The sequence below is a fragment of the Urocampus carinirostris genome, chromosome 10, assembly GCF_059441175.1.
Source record: "Urocampus carinirostris isolate Australia breed hairy pipefish chromosome 10, RoL_Ucar_1.0, whole genome shotgun sequence".
NCBI classification, from domain to species: Eukaryota; Metazoa; Chordata; class Actinopteri; order Syngnathiformes; family Syngnathidae; genus Urocampus; species Urocampus carinirostris.
The window spans coordinates 43,435,837-43,451,165 of record NC_142358.1 but is presented as its reverse complement, the minus strand read 5'-3'; the positions used below and the strand labels follow the sequence as shown (position 1 = coordinate 43,451,165).

Below are 15,329 nucleotides of genomic sequence, written 5' to 3'. Positions count from 1 at the left end.
TTGATGTGACACTGACTATAAATTGAGAGTATCAACTTTGTCTCAGCTTGCTCGTGTGACCAGTGTTCCCTCTAAGCTGCGCGCGTGCGCAATTGCGCACTGCTCGCACATTCTCAGCGCACAAGAAAACCGAGCCAGCGCACAAAAATCAGGGCTCAAAATTACTAATTAAGAAGCGACTTAAGTCAAAGTTACAGTGCATCAAGGTCAAAATACACGGGTTCCCCTGACGTCGTGTCCTAAAAGTGGTATTTTGAAGTCGAGTTGAAGTAGAACGAAGTTGAGTAAAGTTAGTAGAGTTTGTCGAGGAACCGGCTTCTTCAGCTCGGCTCACTAAAAGGAACCGGCTCTTCGGGTTTTTTTGCTTCTTTAATCCCAACATGACCAAATATTATGAAAAATGATGCACAAAATGACTTAAAGGAAGGGGGAATAGAACAAAAAAGAGAAAAATACCAAAATGAAAAAGTAGTGAAAAGCTGAGAAAAAAAGAAACAAAAGGAAGAGAAAAAAGAAGGAAACAAAGAAAAGAAAGAAATGTAGGAACAAAGTAAATAGAGAACAAAAAGAAAAAGTAACAGCTCTGAAAAAATAAACACAATGAGATTTTTTTTAAAGGAATTTAAAAAAAGAAGAAAAAAACAAGGAAAAAGAAGAAAAAGTTTGTGTTGCATTCAAATAATTTCCAATGATATCAAGTGAATCTTGTTGCCAACATTGTACTTCCACTCAAAAATGTGATTAAGTACAGTTCTGTATCTTGCAACCGACTAAAAAAGCCCCTAAAAATGTTAATATTATGCGAGAAAATATATCAGGAAATAAAAAGAAATGTATATTTTGTGAAAGAATTGTAAGAACAAACGACGTTTGCAATAGTACATGAGTCAATTCATTCAAAAGAGAAAAAGAATTTTGCATTGCCGGAAACTCAGCAAAATGTAACTTGATGTCAAGTTTTGGACACGTTTGATCATTAATGATCTTGCCACACTTGGGATTATGGTTGCTCACTGTTGTTTCAAGCGTTGCTCACCGACTTTGTGTGCACGCTCAGACCCGTGGAAAATTACAGGGAACATTGCGTGTGACAATAGGCTCTGGATGTCATAAATCCTAAACAACTTTACAAGTTTTTTGATATGTATTCATGAAAAGAGCCATACCTGTATATGGCTTGTGAGCCATAGGTTTCTGACCATTGATGTAGTGCCCCAATTTGAATAAGCAAAAATTGTTACCTAAAACAGCATATACTTACAGAGAAATTTGTATTTTATTGACATAAGATGAGGCTCACTTTGAGAGAGCAGACATCACTGTGGGCTAGCTTGCTGTGACTGGTACCCCAAAAGCTTTTTCCTTTTTCTGGTCTTTTTTCCGTTTAATTAGTCTTCTATTTGACCATTTTTTCATTTGATCTTTTAATCCCTTCTTTCTTGGTCATTTTATTTCTTTCCTTCTCCTCTTTTTTTGCTTTTATATTTAGTATCATTTTTGTCTCGTTTTTTTCTAGTTCCCTTTTTGTTCATCTTTAGTTGGTCTTTTGTTTTCCTCTCAATGTTATTTTTATCTTGCATTACGTGCATTGTTCGCGTGTAGTCCTTTTCCATGCATGAAATGAATCTGAAATTGAAATGACAAATATATATTGACGACTTACCCTTCCTGTAAAATTGGCCAACGATCCCAATCCAAGACGTACCCAAAGTCAATTGAATGCTGTTCTTGAACCGTTTGGAGAATATGGACACTTTGGCCCTCTTTTGAAAGTTTTGTCCCAAATTGAAATCATCACTGCAAGTGCTACTAACACCGACTTATCTGAATTGGAAAACAGGATTTGATTCTGGCCTGAATGTTTTTTGCAATAAAATGCCTCCTCATAGCAGGAAAACAGCTGAGACAATAGCCTTACCTGGTGCCTTGTCCAATGTGATCACTATCTGAAAAACTAAGCATTGTATTTGACACATTTACAACACTAAAACCTTTGAATATGTGTATTTTACTTTGGCCATTTAAAAATTTTTTTTAGATGTAAATGTTTGACTACACTTTTCAAAAATCAATCCATGATTGTGCACATTTGCGCTTCATAATATGCTTAAAAGGGATCCCAGGTTGCATTTGTCCACGTTTATTTTAGCATTGATTTGAATACGCAGCAAAAAGTTGTAAACATTTATGTTGGGCTTTCATTGGCTAACTAATCTGTCAATCATCATTAGGTTAAAGATATTCGGAGCTACTGGAGGCAATCTGGGGCGGCAGTAGCTCAGGTGGTAGAGCTCTCGTCTTGGGATCAAGGGATCACAGTTCGAATCCCGGCTCGTCCGTGTTACATGTCGAAGTGTCCTTGGGTAAGACACTGAACCCCTAATACCTCCAATAAGCAGGTTAGCGCCTTACATGGCTGCAAGGCCGCTATTGGGAAATGTGGAGCACATTGTAAAGCGCTTTGGGAAGTCATTGACTTGAAAAGCGCTATATAAATGCAGATCATTTCATTTCATTTCATTTCAATCTCCCTTTTATCAAACGGACCCTGAAAAAAAGCCTACCCTTGGCCGAGAGTTGTGTCAATTGAAAGGTCAGAGGCTAATGACTGTATTGGGAATCGTTTTAAGACTCCGTTTATTTTTAAAGGGGAGTTCTACAGTGAAAAGAACACTACTACTATTCAACGGGTCAGGTGTATCGACATTTCGTTCTGTGTACATTGTTACAAAGAATGACAATACAAAGGAAATTATTATTATTATTATTACTAAGAACATCAAATGAAGAAGAACTACTTTTAGGCGGATTTTTATTCTGGCGTGTTTTGGAGTCGATATTTTACACGGTTGAATTCTCTGGATGCCCTGCAACTGGCTGGCAACCCGTTGCCCACTGCCCGAAGATAGCTGGGATGGGCTCCGCGACCCTACTGAGGATAAGCGCTGCAGATCATGGAAGGAATTCTCTGGATTGCCCTGGACGTAACAAAGCAGACATTCAACAAATTTGATGACGGCCAGGCGACATCTTTAATGAGTTCTGGTGGTCTTATAGTTGGGCTAAGATGGTTCCGTGATGAGTACATTTTGAAATGGTCATCACTTGAATTTTCACTTTATGAAATGATCTGCATTTTTCATTTCTATGGCGCTTTTCAAGTCAAGACTTCCCAAAGCGCTCTACATTGTTTTTCACATTTCCCAATAGCGGCCGTGCAGCCATGTAAGGCGCTAACCTGCTTATTGGGGGTATTAGGGGTTCAGTGTCTTACCCAAGGACACTTCGACATGTGACACGGAAGAGCCGGGATTCGAACTGCGATCTCTTGATCCCAAGACGAGCGCTCTACCTTCTGAGCCACTGCCGCCCCAATGATATGTGGCGAATTTCGGTGACTGGTAACACCGTACAGACCCGTATTCATCAAAGGTCCAGCAGCCCGCAGGCGGGCCGTCGGAACGTCAAGGAGTTAAATTGAAAGAAAGGAGGTGGTGAGAAAAGCAAAACTCGACAACATTGTAGGAAAAAACGAGCACCCCTGTTTTAATTAACAATGATTGATCACTTATTTTCCTGAATAAACTCGAATAAATACATTACATTTACCGTCCCCCCCAAAGAAAACAGACTTCCTGGATGACGAGTTGCACGGAAAGCGCACTCTTTTGTTTTGGATGTTTGTTTTTTTCCCCCCAGCAAAAAGGAGTGTTAGGAGGACTTGATGAATCTGGCCACGCCTCTCTGAATCTGCTCGTAGCTCATAAACATCACGATGTTCCAAGAGCCCAAGCGCAGGAAGGAGGCAATGAACCTGAACGGAAAAAATACATTGATACTAGCGCTGCAGTAAATGGACTTTGACTTGTTTAATTCTTCCGAAAATGGGTCCATTCTACAGAAAGTTAGGTGGTGATGTAGTATACCAGATTGCATGGTTTACCTGACAGGAACAAATGGTATCTTATTGGAAGAGTACAACAGAAACAAAAGACGCCGACCTTCTGCTCTAGTCCTTGGTGTAAAAGCCTTCTGAATAAACAAAGACAAGCCTCCATTCAGGAGACTCTCTCGCTATTTCTCCCTTTCTTACTCCCCTTGTCTGTCACTCTTTCTTTCTCCTTTCTCTAACTCTTTCACTCTCTCCATTTCTTTTTCTTCCTCCTCTCTTCATCCTCTTTCCCCTTTTCTCGCTCTTTTTCCCGTTTTTAACTTTTCTCTCACTCTTTCTTTCCTCTATCTCTAACTGTCTCACTTCATCTTTCCATGTCTTTCTTTTTCTTCCTCCTTCTCTCTTGCTCTCCATCCTCTTTCCCTTGTTCTCACTCTTTCTCCCTTTCTTACCTTCACTCTCGCTGTGTAAGGGTCAAACAGAGTTGCCGGATACAATCGAATGTTTGATCTTACATTACACATAGTCCAGTGTTTTTCCGAATTGCTCAGTCCACAATTGAATGGATTTGGGAGTACAGTCCATAAACATGCCCGATTAAAGTCGCCGTCGACGATAAAGCTCCGTTGGGGTGTGCAAGCTGCTGTTTAATGATAGCAGCGGGCAGGAGATTTAGCGCTATGCTAACGTTAGCATCCGGTGAAACTGTTAGCGGTGGAAAGTATACAGCAAACACAAAGACCACAGTTAACTCTCCCGGTACATAGAAGCCAAGAAGTTGCAGTCTTCCTCGGCGCATATATTCCACCGGTCTAAATCTTACCTTACCTTTTGTACTCGAGCGCCGCGGGCGGCCGTTAGAAAAATGACATAAATTGGCCGCATCACTGAATAAGCCGCAGGGTTGAACGTTTGGGAAAAAAGTAGCGGCTTATAGTCCGGAATTTACGGTATTTGGAGTATTCTCATCTATAAGTGTTGAATCCCTATCGAGAGACCAATACTAATGCACCGTATGAGGACATTTTCTGCCCCCCGCTGTATCATTTTGAAAACACGTTCCCTAATTTGCAACGAGACGCTGACGGCATTGAGCACGTACCCCTTGTAGAAGGCGGTGGCCCCCTCTTTGAGCGCCATGCTGAAGGCACATTGGAGGGCGCTGCCGTACTGGCCCGGCAGCGAGTTCATGTAGCGCGTTTTGATCACGTCCACCGGAGAAGCCACCACCGTCGTGCAGAAGCCCGCCGCAAAGGCCGCCGTGAAATGGCACGGCATGTTGTCTGCGGGACCAAAACAAAGAGACGTTTTGACTTCATCTGCGAGGACAGTCGCAGCGGATGCAATAGGATAGCGAGATCATACTCATATTTTATTCCTGCAGTCCAAATGATTCAAATTGGATGATTTAGTAACAGTTTTCACTGCACAACTGCTATTTAAGGTCAACAAAAACATAGTGCCAGAAAACATCCAAAAATGGGAAATTATTACTTAATGGGCTGTAGTCAATTCCTAATCCCAAAGGTGAGAACCACCAGGAAAAGTATGTATGTGTCTGTGTGCGGAGTCAAACTTTGGAGCAATTTACAAGACCAGATCAAACAATGTCCGACTATTCACGTGTTCAAATTCAAATAGAAAAAAACATTACTGGCGGAATACAGAGATGAAGAAAATGGGGTATGAGTGATACGAGAGATTGGAAATACTGTGTTTACAACTATAGTTAACTTTGTTGTTATTGTTACTATTATTATATCATAAATCTCATTATTAATATTATTGCTATTATCATTGGTGCAGCAGTGATGTTTGGTGACTAGCGGCATTATGACGTTGAGGGATGGGTACTACGAAGATTAGTGTACAAAATATGTGACTAAATTTTATTATAACTATTGATATCTGACCTAGGTAATATGTATATCCGTGAGATTTTGTTATATCTAGACATAAAAGAAGCGCTATCTATAGAATATAATTAATAGGGAAGACGAAGGGATAGGGAAAATAAGCCTTTGCTTCATACCACCCCTTTTCGAACGTGCTATGCTAACATTATTTTTGTTGTTGACTCATTGTTTTTGTCCTGTTTTTATTTTAATGTTCGAAATTAAGTTTTCATTTATGAATTCATTCAGTTTTCATTCAATGCAAAATCATTCGACATTTTTTAAAATCCGACCGAGTCAAGTAGTCCTGCATCAGAAACGTACGTCATCAGCACTGATATTTAATATTCGTATCGAAATATACGCACTGAATCCAAAGTGGATCCCAATGCTTACAAGTTATTGATTGGTTTGATGAATGGGGGACTTGATCAGTAACGCCCAGTGAAAACAAAGCCAGCCGCGGGTTTTTCTATCCGAATGGAGCTATGCCAAAATCCCACCTTAACTTTCATTCCGTCTTTTTATGATCCATATGTAAAAGGTGTATTAATAACTTTTGTTTCGTTGAAATTCCTGCTGAAATATTTCTGTAGTTTGTGTACAAGTGTCCTGCAATGAAGAGTCCAACAGTGCCACCTGCTGGTATGGGTAAGGTTTGGTTTAGCCTCTGATTTTATGACCGGAACGGGGATATTGTTGGCAGTCTCCAACACGCCGCTAACAGTAAGCCACAATCTTTTGGTGCGGCGCAAAAAGAAAATTGACAACATTTAAACCACAACTGACAAATCTTGCAACATACACAGTAATCGATTTATTTTCGTTTTGTTTCTGTCGCCATCTGTGTTAGTTTTGCCGTACGTTGTACCGGACTGAAATGCTAATTTGCCTCATAGATATTGAGAATTAGCGGAGGTGCTAACCCCATGGTGTGTGTATGTTGTGCCGCTCATTGCAGGTCAATTGTTCCGGTTTTTAATACTCGTTATTGTAATTATTTCTGTTTTCACAAATATATAAAAAGGATGATGTTGGTTAAAATTCAGATTGAAAAATATGTTGAGTTGAATTCGTTGTAAAAGTTAAAACCACTATACTATCACTTGTTAAAAGTATCTTGTTAAGATGTATGTAAAATGATTGTGATGGTTGATTTTCTGAACTGTATTGTATTAAAAGGAAACTATTTGTTGGATATTGTTAGCAGTCTCCAAAGCACTGAAATAAAAGCCTCATCATCCAGTCCAGCCTGAATGTGAATCCTTGGTGAGACAGCTACACCGCAGTTACTTATTTGTGTCTTGTTCTATTCAAATTTCTTCTGTAGATGATTAGTGAAGAAAAATCAGAGAGAGCGTGCCTTTTGTCTAAAGTGAGTTGAACTTTCAAAAACGGTGAAAAGAATTCACTTTAAATAGTTGTGCAGCAGCCAGCACGGCTGCGCAGTGGTTAGCGCGTGTGCGGCACAGTTCTGAGGTCGTGGTTTCAAATCAGCTACCAACCTTCCTGTGCAGAGTTTGCATGTTCTCCCCGTGCTTGCATGGCACTCCGGTTTCCTCCCACATTAAAAAAACATGCACGTCAGGTTAATTGGCCTAACCAAATTGTCCCTAGGTGGGAATGAGCGAGTGAATTGTCTGTCCTTGTGTGCCTGCGACTGGCTGCCAACCAATTGAGGGTGTCCCCTGCCCACTGCCCGAAGATAGCCGGGATGGGCTCCAGCACCCCCGCGACCCTACTGAGGATAAGCGGTGCAAAAAAATGGATGGATGGATAGTTGTGCAGCGAATCCATCGGATGCACGAAAAGGTTTTTCACCGGTTTTCCCGATAAAATGATGGAAAAACCCATGCAGTGCTCCCATAAAGGCGAGACAAGTTTAAAAGAAAAAACTCGCCACTTGAATTGTATCGATTATTTGTCGAAATGTATCGACGACCCCAATTCCTCCAGGATATTTTTCTACTTGCCCGTCATGATCCCAGACTGAAGAATGCGCTCCTTGATGATGTCATAGGTGACCATCTCGCAGCAATTGACGATGGCGTTGCGAACGATGTTGGGCAGGCAACCTGGGCGGCGAGACAAACGGTCAAACGTTAGATTTTGGCGTCATGGATCCCAGACCACGCGTCCACCTTTCCAGAGTCCTCGGACGCCCTCGTCCCTGGCGATGGTCCTGTAGGCGTCCAGGGTGCCGGCGTACCTGGTGGTGGCCTCCCCCCTCACTTGGGCCTGGAAGCGGACCTTGACCACGTCGGTGGGCTGGGCCACCGCCACCGCCATGGTGCCCGTCGTGCCGCCCGCTAGCAAACGGGTGCCCACGCTAGCATCTGACGAACACAAAAGGCGATGCTCGGTGATTATCGAATATTTCCAGGAAAATTGCCGCTGGAAAATGACCATGTACCTTAGGTAATAGCAGTGTCTGAAACTCGTGACAAGAAGTTAGCAGACACCAGGGCAGACAACTCTGAAAAGTTGCCTGCCCAGCCATAAAGTTGCCCCATATTTCACAACTTGAAACACAATAAGACGACTCATCGCAAAAAACCCATTGTTGCAAAGTATTAAGGATTGATAATCAGAATATATAACAGAACAACTCTTTAAAGTTAAGTTTATTATAAATCTACTTACAAAATTCATTGCATGTTTTCCATCTGCCATCAGTATGTACCTGTATTGACTCATCTTCATTCATGCAATGTTTGCTACAAGCCACGTGAACTCCTCTTTCCGCGATACTTTTAATATACCTTTACATTTTGTAGCGTCATCAATTTTGTGAGCTTCTTTTGAATCTTTCTTCTGGGGCTGAGGTTTTGGCTTGATTCCTAACCACTTATCCATTTTTCCTATGTTCTTTGTGCGTCTATATGCTAACACACAATCTTATAACGCTCGGGAAAGTCCAGAATCACGAAGTTATTCGATGCAGGCTTCTGATTGGCTGCCGAGTATGCAAATTGCCAAACGAACCGAAATTCCGAAATTTCCAAACTGAATGAATATTTCGAAATCGGAATAAAGCAAACGTTTGTTTTGAAAAAAAATATATATATTTTTGCTTCTTTCTTGAAAAAGTTGTCAGCCACCCGGGCGGAGACGTTTTGTAAGTTGTACGCCCGACGTTTTTTCAAACACTGGTCATAGGGACGCAACAAGTTTTCAGCACAAATCTTGACGACAGAAAAATATCAAATGGGAGGTGAACCCCGTGAAGCTGACTTTCACTCGGGGACAAGTTTCAGGACAAATTTGACAACAAAAAAGGCTCCGGTGAGGTGAGCCAATGAAGCTGGCTTTTACTCAGGAACGAGTTTGTGCACCAAACAACTGCTTCCTTATTACCATGAGTACCGTATTTTCCGCACTATAAGGCGCACCTAAAAGTCTTGTTTTTTTTTCAAAAGCTGACCATGCGCCTTATAACACAGTGCGCCTTATATATGGCTCAATATTAAATTTGCAAGGTCTCGCAACTACGAGAAACAGCCGCCGACTCCATTTTTCGCGCTGTGCATACTGGGAAATATTAAACGATTGGTAGTTGCCGGGGCTCGTGTTGTATTTGTTTACTAAGTGGCAAAATGGCTACCCCATTAAACTGCTTAATTCATATTCAACAAATACAGTATTTGTCTGAATCCAGGGTTATGACTGGTGAAGATGTAAAGCACAATTTACCTTAAACAAACGCAGAATTATTCAGAATGTCACGTTTGAGAGAGAGAGAGAGCGAGAGAGAGAGCGAGATTCTCTTTCATACGTGCATTTGTATAAGAAAATGGCTCCTGTTAAGAGACACGCGTACAACGCCGAGTTTAAACTCAAAGCGATCAGTCACGCAGCACAACACGGCAATAGAGCGGCAGCGAGAGAGTTAAACTTAAATGAATCGATGGTACGGAAGTGGAGAAAGGATGAAGATAAGCTCCGCCAAGTAAGGAAAACTCAACAAAGTTTCCGTGGCAATAAAGCAAGATGGCCAGAGTTAGAGGAGACACTTGAACAGTGGGTTGTTCAACAAAGAGCGGCAAGCAGAAGTGTCAGTACGATAACTATACGTATGAAGGCAACAGCGCTGGCACAAAAACACCGGACGTGTTGGATGGCCCATTCACTGAGATATGGTCAATTCGAACACAGCAGAAGAAGAATTCGAGGGATTCGTCGATGAGGAGCTTATAGAGTGATCTTTGTTTTTCTTTTGTGTGTTTACGTTTTACATTTTACAGTTATTATGTTATTGCTTTGCACTCGTTGTTTTTGCACATTACGAGTGTCACTTTATTGCGATTGCACTAACGTTTCATTTAAAATAACAGTATCAGACGTTTTTTTCTTTGCGTGTTGACTAAATGGACAAAAAATAAAATGATATGTCGATGTTGTTCAAAGATGTGTCACGAAAATGCTTTACCTCAGAGAAAATAATAAAACGGCTGTTTATTTATTTTGGGAGTGAATGGAGTTGTGGAAAGCTTGTTTGTTAATAAAGTTTGACCTTTTTGAATATTTTGTTGACATTCCCTTGAGCGTGGCAACATCTAGAGGTTGCATAAAGTAACTACATTCTCTACTGTAGTCAAGTCGTCACATTTATTTACCGTAAATAGCCCTTAATCCCAAAAATGTCTCGAAGGACTGCACAGGATTACAATTACAAAATTGCACAATTACCTGATCTTAAACCAGCATGCACTTATAGCGCCTTATAATGGGGTGCGTCTTATGTATGGCATAAGTTTTAAAATATATCATTCATTGAAGGTGCGCCTTATAACATGGTGCGCCATATAGTGCGGAAAATACGGTAATATGGATCCATTGAATTCAGGAGATACTCATGAAGCTTGATTTCACGACAAATATTGTTTGGGACATTCAGTCTGTACTTCCCTAGTGTTTATGTTAGCCAGACTTTGGCTGATGTGTACATGCTAACACGAGAGAACTGACTATAGATGAGCCGTTTTAATCCTTAAACACATCCGTTGAGTGTTGCTTACAGTCTGTTGGTTAGCAGTAAAGGGGTTCATGTTTGTAAACACATATGTTGTGTGTGATCTATTCTGTTAGTCCACAGGGTTTTTGTTAACCGATAGCTGGAATTTGTCTGAAGTTAACATGCTAACGCTACTAATTTAACTTACTGCAGTAGTGGCGTTTTCATTTGTAAACACGTACTTTGTTGTGATATTTTTGGAGAGAACGTCGTTGGGCGTCGCCCCAAAAATACGAAGAGAGGAGATACGGCGAAAAGGGAACCCGCTTTATTGCATTCGGGACACGTTCAAAGTTCCAAGACATTCAACAGTGGTCTTTATAGTGTTGTCAAATAAAGTTAAGATATCTCGTGAAGGTCGTCGCCCCGGCTCCCTCAGCATATCATCTTGAGGCCTCTTGGAACAACGTCATCCCAGGACCTTCACCAGATGCCTACATACTTATCATGAGTTATTATCTACATTCCACAACAATATCCATTCCATTCGTCCCTGAGGTCGAGTGGCTGGCGCTAAGCAATGTGTGGAGGATTTAGTTTACTCGAATGATTATTTTAGTTTGGCGTATAAGCGGAAATGACACATCTCTGTGTTATTTGCATTTTAACTCTCAACAGTTTTATTTCTTTTATATAAATTAGTTGTATGACTGGATTATTTGTAAGCAAGTTTTTTTATTTTTTTTTCAAAGCAAGACTTTACTAAACGAAACACTTAGCATCTTCTTGTCATGATCGCTGATTTGGGGCACCTGCGACTGCCCCGTTGGCGCCAAGAGCCACGGGACCTGATTGGCTGTTGGACTCTTTTTAAACTCCCATCTTCCTAAAGGAACCCGTCAGACCATCTGCAAACCTATGCTCTCAGCTAGGCAAGCTTTTGTACTGTCCGACACTATCCTGCCCTGTTGCCGATACTTTTGCTTCTCCGTCCCGGCCATCGACCTGTATTGGCCCTGTTTCCTGCCTGATACCTGTTGCCGACTTCTTTTCTGGACCCGTTTCTGTTTTGCTCCTCCGCCCCGGCCATCGACCTGTTTTTCTCGCTGTCAACGACTACCCTCGCTCGACACGGAAGTGCCACTTTTGCGTTCCTGCCATCAGCTACCCGTGACCGCCGATCATCAGATCGTGGCTGCAAGCACTGCTCTCTTTCTCAGTAAAAACTGAGTAAAACGAACGCCATTGGGTCCCGTCTCTGTTCCTGGTTTGTGACACTTGTTATAAGCCAGTTATACTGTACATTTTTCTGCAACCACCACCGTTCATGAGCATCATGTTCTGTACGACTTCCACTGTGAATATGCACGTATTTATTCACAGTTTAAGGATCCCTCAACAGTTTGCGTTTTCGGGGCACATCTTTGGACAGCTTTCTCATTAGTATCTTAGTTTTTTTTTGTTTTACTAAGTACAGACCTATAACTCTTCAAATGTCAAGTCATGTTTATTTGTATAGCCTTTAATCACCAAGAGTCTCAAACGGCTTCACAGACCACCGATTATTGCAAACCACAGACTATTATGACACCGTCCCCTGATCTAAAACCTACATGAGGGCAAGGAAAAACTCAAAAACCTCAACATGAGGAAAATGAAGAAACCTTGACAAGGGACAGTCTCAGAGGGCTTCACAGACCACAGATGATTGCAAACCACAGACTATCATGACTGCACATGAGGTAATCCATTTAAACAAGATGGTGGCCACACACGTCAGCTTCTTTAAGTTAGTAATATAATTAGAAATATCTAAACCTACGAGTCTTTAAGAGATAGCACATGTGTTTTTGCTTCTTATGGAATCAATAGTGTTTCATTTCAATGAATAAAGTATTTTTGGGCCACTAGGGGTCACTCACAAGATAGTTATCCAAATAACGTAAAGATTGTAAGATCTTCCATTTATTTTATTGAGGCACATTCATTTCCGCAGTCATTGATTTCAATGTTCTTTTCCAGTTATTTAATTACATAATTCGTATTAGAAGTGTTATCAACAATTGTGACATGCGATATCCAGAGTGAGGGAAGCTGAGCATATGTATACTAGCGATGAATAGTGTACCAGTATATTTGTTCTCCTTGGGTGTTTTGCTTGAACTCCGTTTGGTACAATTTAGCATTTCATTTAGTTTAACATGAAAATCCAATTAAAAAAATACCTAATTATTGTCATAAAACACATTTAAAGAAAATCGTGATAAAATCGATATTTGATCTGAAGAAAAATAAAAATAAATTGATATTTAGAAACAACTTTTTCCACTGACTTTAAATTTAAACAACTAATTTATATAAAACTTTAAATGTTTATTCTTTCTGAAAAAGATGACATAGGCACAGAGAGGGATGACGTTTCGTGCACCTCCGCCATCGCGAATTGCCCAAGCGCTTGTCACTCGGTGCACGCAGGCTCTTTAATGTCCTATAAGAGCAGTCAAACCGACGCGGCAACATTTTTTGTATAGATTGAAACGATTATGTCGGAGTGAAGGAGGCCGGCGGCAGAGGCCCAAACCGGAATGTGCAGTTCTACTCGGAGATGCAATCTGTGAGAAAAGTGTTTTCTTACTGTCGGATCCGCCGCTGTAGAAGCGCTTGACGCTGTCGTAGAGGCCGACCCGAACCGAAGCGAAACAGGTCTGGCGGTGCAGGCCGGCCACCAGCCCGTTGTAAAGACCCCGGGTCCCCTCCGCCTTCACGATGGTTCTCACGGTGCCCAAGACGCCCCGATATCGGGCCCTCTGGCCTCTCACCAGGGGCTCCACCTCGCCTTGGATCTCAAAACAGGAGACGGAAAAGAATGTCAACGGGAGGAAGAAAAACGCCCAAAAAGAATTGTCTTTGGGCGTCCACTTTTCTAATCGTCTGCAAATTTCTTGTTTGGTTAGAAAATATGACTACCGTGCTTTATTTACAAACTATAATGAGATGTTTCTTTGAAATCAATCTTGGCTCCAAGTACTAGTCTTTTGGTCTCTAAACCTCCCTTTTTCTGTCTCCCCTTTTGCTCTCATCTGTCCGTATCTCTCCCCTTTTCTATCTCCCTTTACCTCACCTCTCTACCTTTTTTTTATCCATCCCTTGCTTTCTTATCCCTCTATCATGTTATTTTTCTCTCAGTTTTCTGTCTCTGTTGTTTTTGGTTGCTCTCCCTTTTGTTTCCTTCATTTTCCTGTCTTTCCCTTTCTGTTGGTCTGTCCTTTTCGTGCATTCTCCCCTTTTTTGTATCCATCCCCCTTTTTGTCTCTCCCTTTATCATTTTTTCTGTCTCTTCTGTCACTTTCTCTCATTTGCCTGTCTTAAGGTTTTCATCTCTACTTTTTTATTTGTCACTTTATTTATTTTCTTTCCCTTTTCCATATATCACTTTCTCTCTTTCTGTCCCTCAGCCCCATCTTGTTTTCTGTCTTTCTCTATTTCTGTCTCTTACCGTCCTCCCTTTTGTGATATTGTCTCCCTTTCTAACTTTTTTCCCCCTTTTATCCTTTTCTCTCCCAATTTCTCCCGTCTCTCTCTGTCTCCCTTCTTGTCTGTCTCCCTGTCATTCCATTTTTCTCTTCTTTTTGTCGACTTCCTTTTTCTCTGGTACCTAAACCTTTTCTGTCTCTTCCCCCTTTTCCTCTCTATTTCCTGTCCTCTCTTTTGTGATATGGTCTCCCTTTGTAACTTTCTCCCCTTTTATATTTTTCTCTCCCAATTTCTCCTGTCTCTCTCCCTTCTTGTCTGTCTCCCTGTCATTCCATTTTTCTCTTATTTTTGTCAACTTCCTTTTTCTCTGGTACCTAAACCTTTTCTGTCTTTTCCCCCTTTTTCCTCTCTATTTTTAGTCTTTCCTTTTGCAATATGGTCTCCCTTTCTAACTTTCTCCCCCTTTATATTTTTCTCTTCCAATTTCTCCCGTCTCTCTCGATCTCTCTCCCTTCTCGTCTGTCTTCCTGTCATTCCATTTTTCTCTTCTTTTTGTCTACTTCCTTTTTTCTGGTACCTAAACCTTTTCTGTCTTTTCCTCTCTATTTCTGGCCCTCCCTTTTGTGATATGGTCTCCCTTTCTAACTTTCTCCCCTTTTATCTTTTCCTCTCCCAATTCTTCCAGTCTCTCTCTCTCTCTCTCTCTCTGTCTGGACAACACCAGAAATCCCAGCAAAACCAAACAAGCGTTTTTGCGGCAGCTCACCTGCAGTCGAACTTTGGCAGTGTCCAGGGGGAAGGTGACCAGGTCGGCCACGCATCCGGCCATCCCGGCCGAAAAGATCTTGACGGGCACCGAGGGTTGGGATTCGGCCCCGCCCGCCATCGTCAAAATAAAAGGTCCGTTCCGGAAACCGGGAGTCACGCCCAAAACGCTCCGCGCGTCTTCGATCGGGAATATCGGTGGCGTTCAGCGAGCCGGGCGGGCGCCGGGCGCCTTAAGCCGTCTACAAAGCGTCATGCCGGCTCAAAGACACGAGAGCGAGTGAGCGGCCGCCAGACAGGCACGCAAACACGCCCCATGCAAACGAGATACGTCGCCTGAGCGGTTATT

At 41.7% G+C, this 15,329-nt stretch overlaps 1 protein-coding gene across 1 annotated transcript; it reads right to left on the bottom strand.

The window, feature by feature from the left end:
* Nucleotides 1-3,519: 3,519 nt before the first annotated feature.
* On the bottom strand, nt 3,520-15,272 carry LOC148358987 (dicarboxylate carrier UCP2-like). The gene is made up of 6 exons (XM_088345922.1): nt 14,982-15,272; nt 13,377-13,584; nt 7,929-8,123; nt 7,761-7,862; nt 4,995-5,175; nt 3,520-3,814 (listed from the first exon to the last, which is right to left on the bottom strand). Exons 1-6 carry the CDS (start codon nt 15,099-15,101, stop codon nt 3,712-3,714), a joined length of 909 nt encoding a protein of 302 aa, XP_088202048.1. The 5' UTR covers nt 15,102-15,272; the 3' UTR covers nt 3,520-3,711.
* Nucleotides 15,273-15,329: the final 57 nt, after the last annotated feature.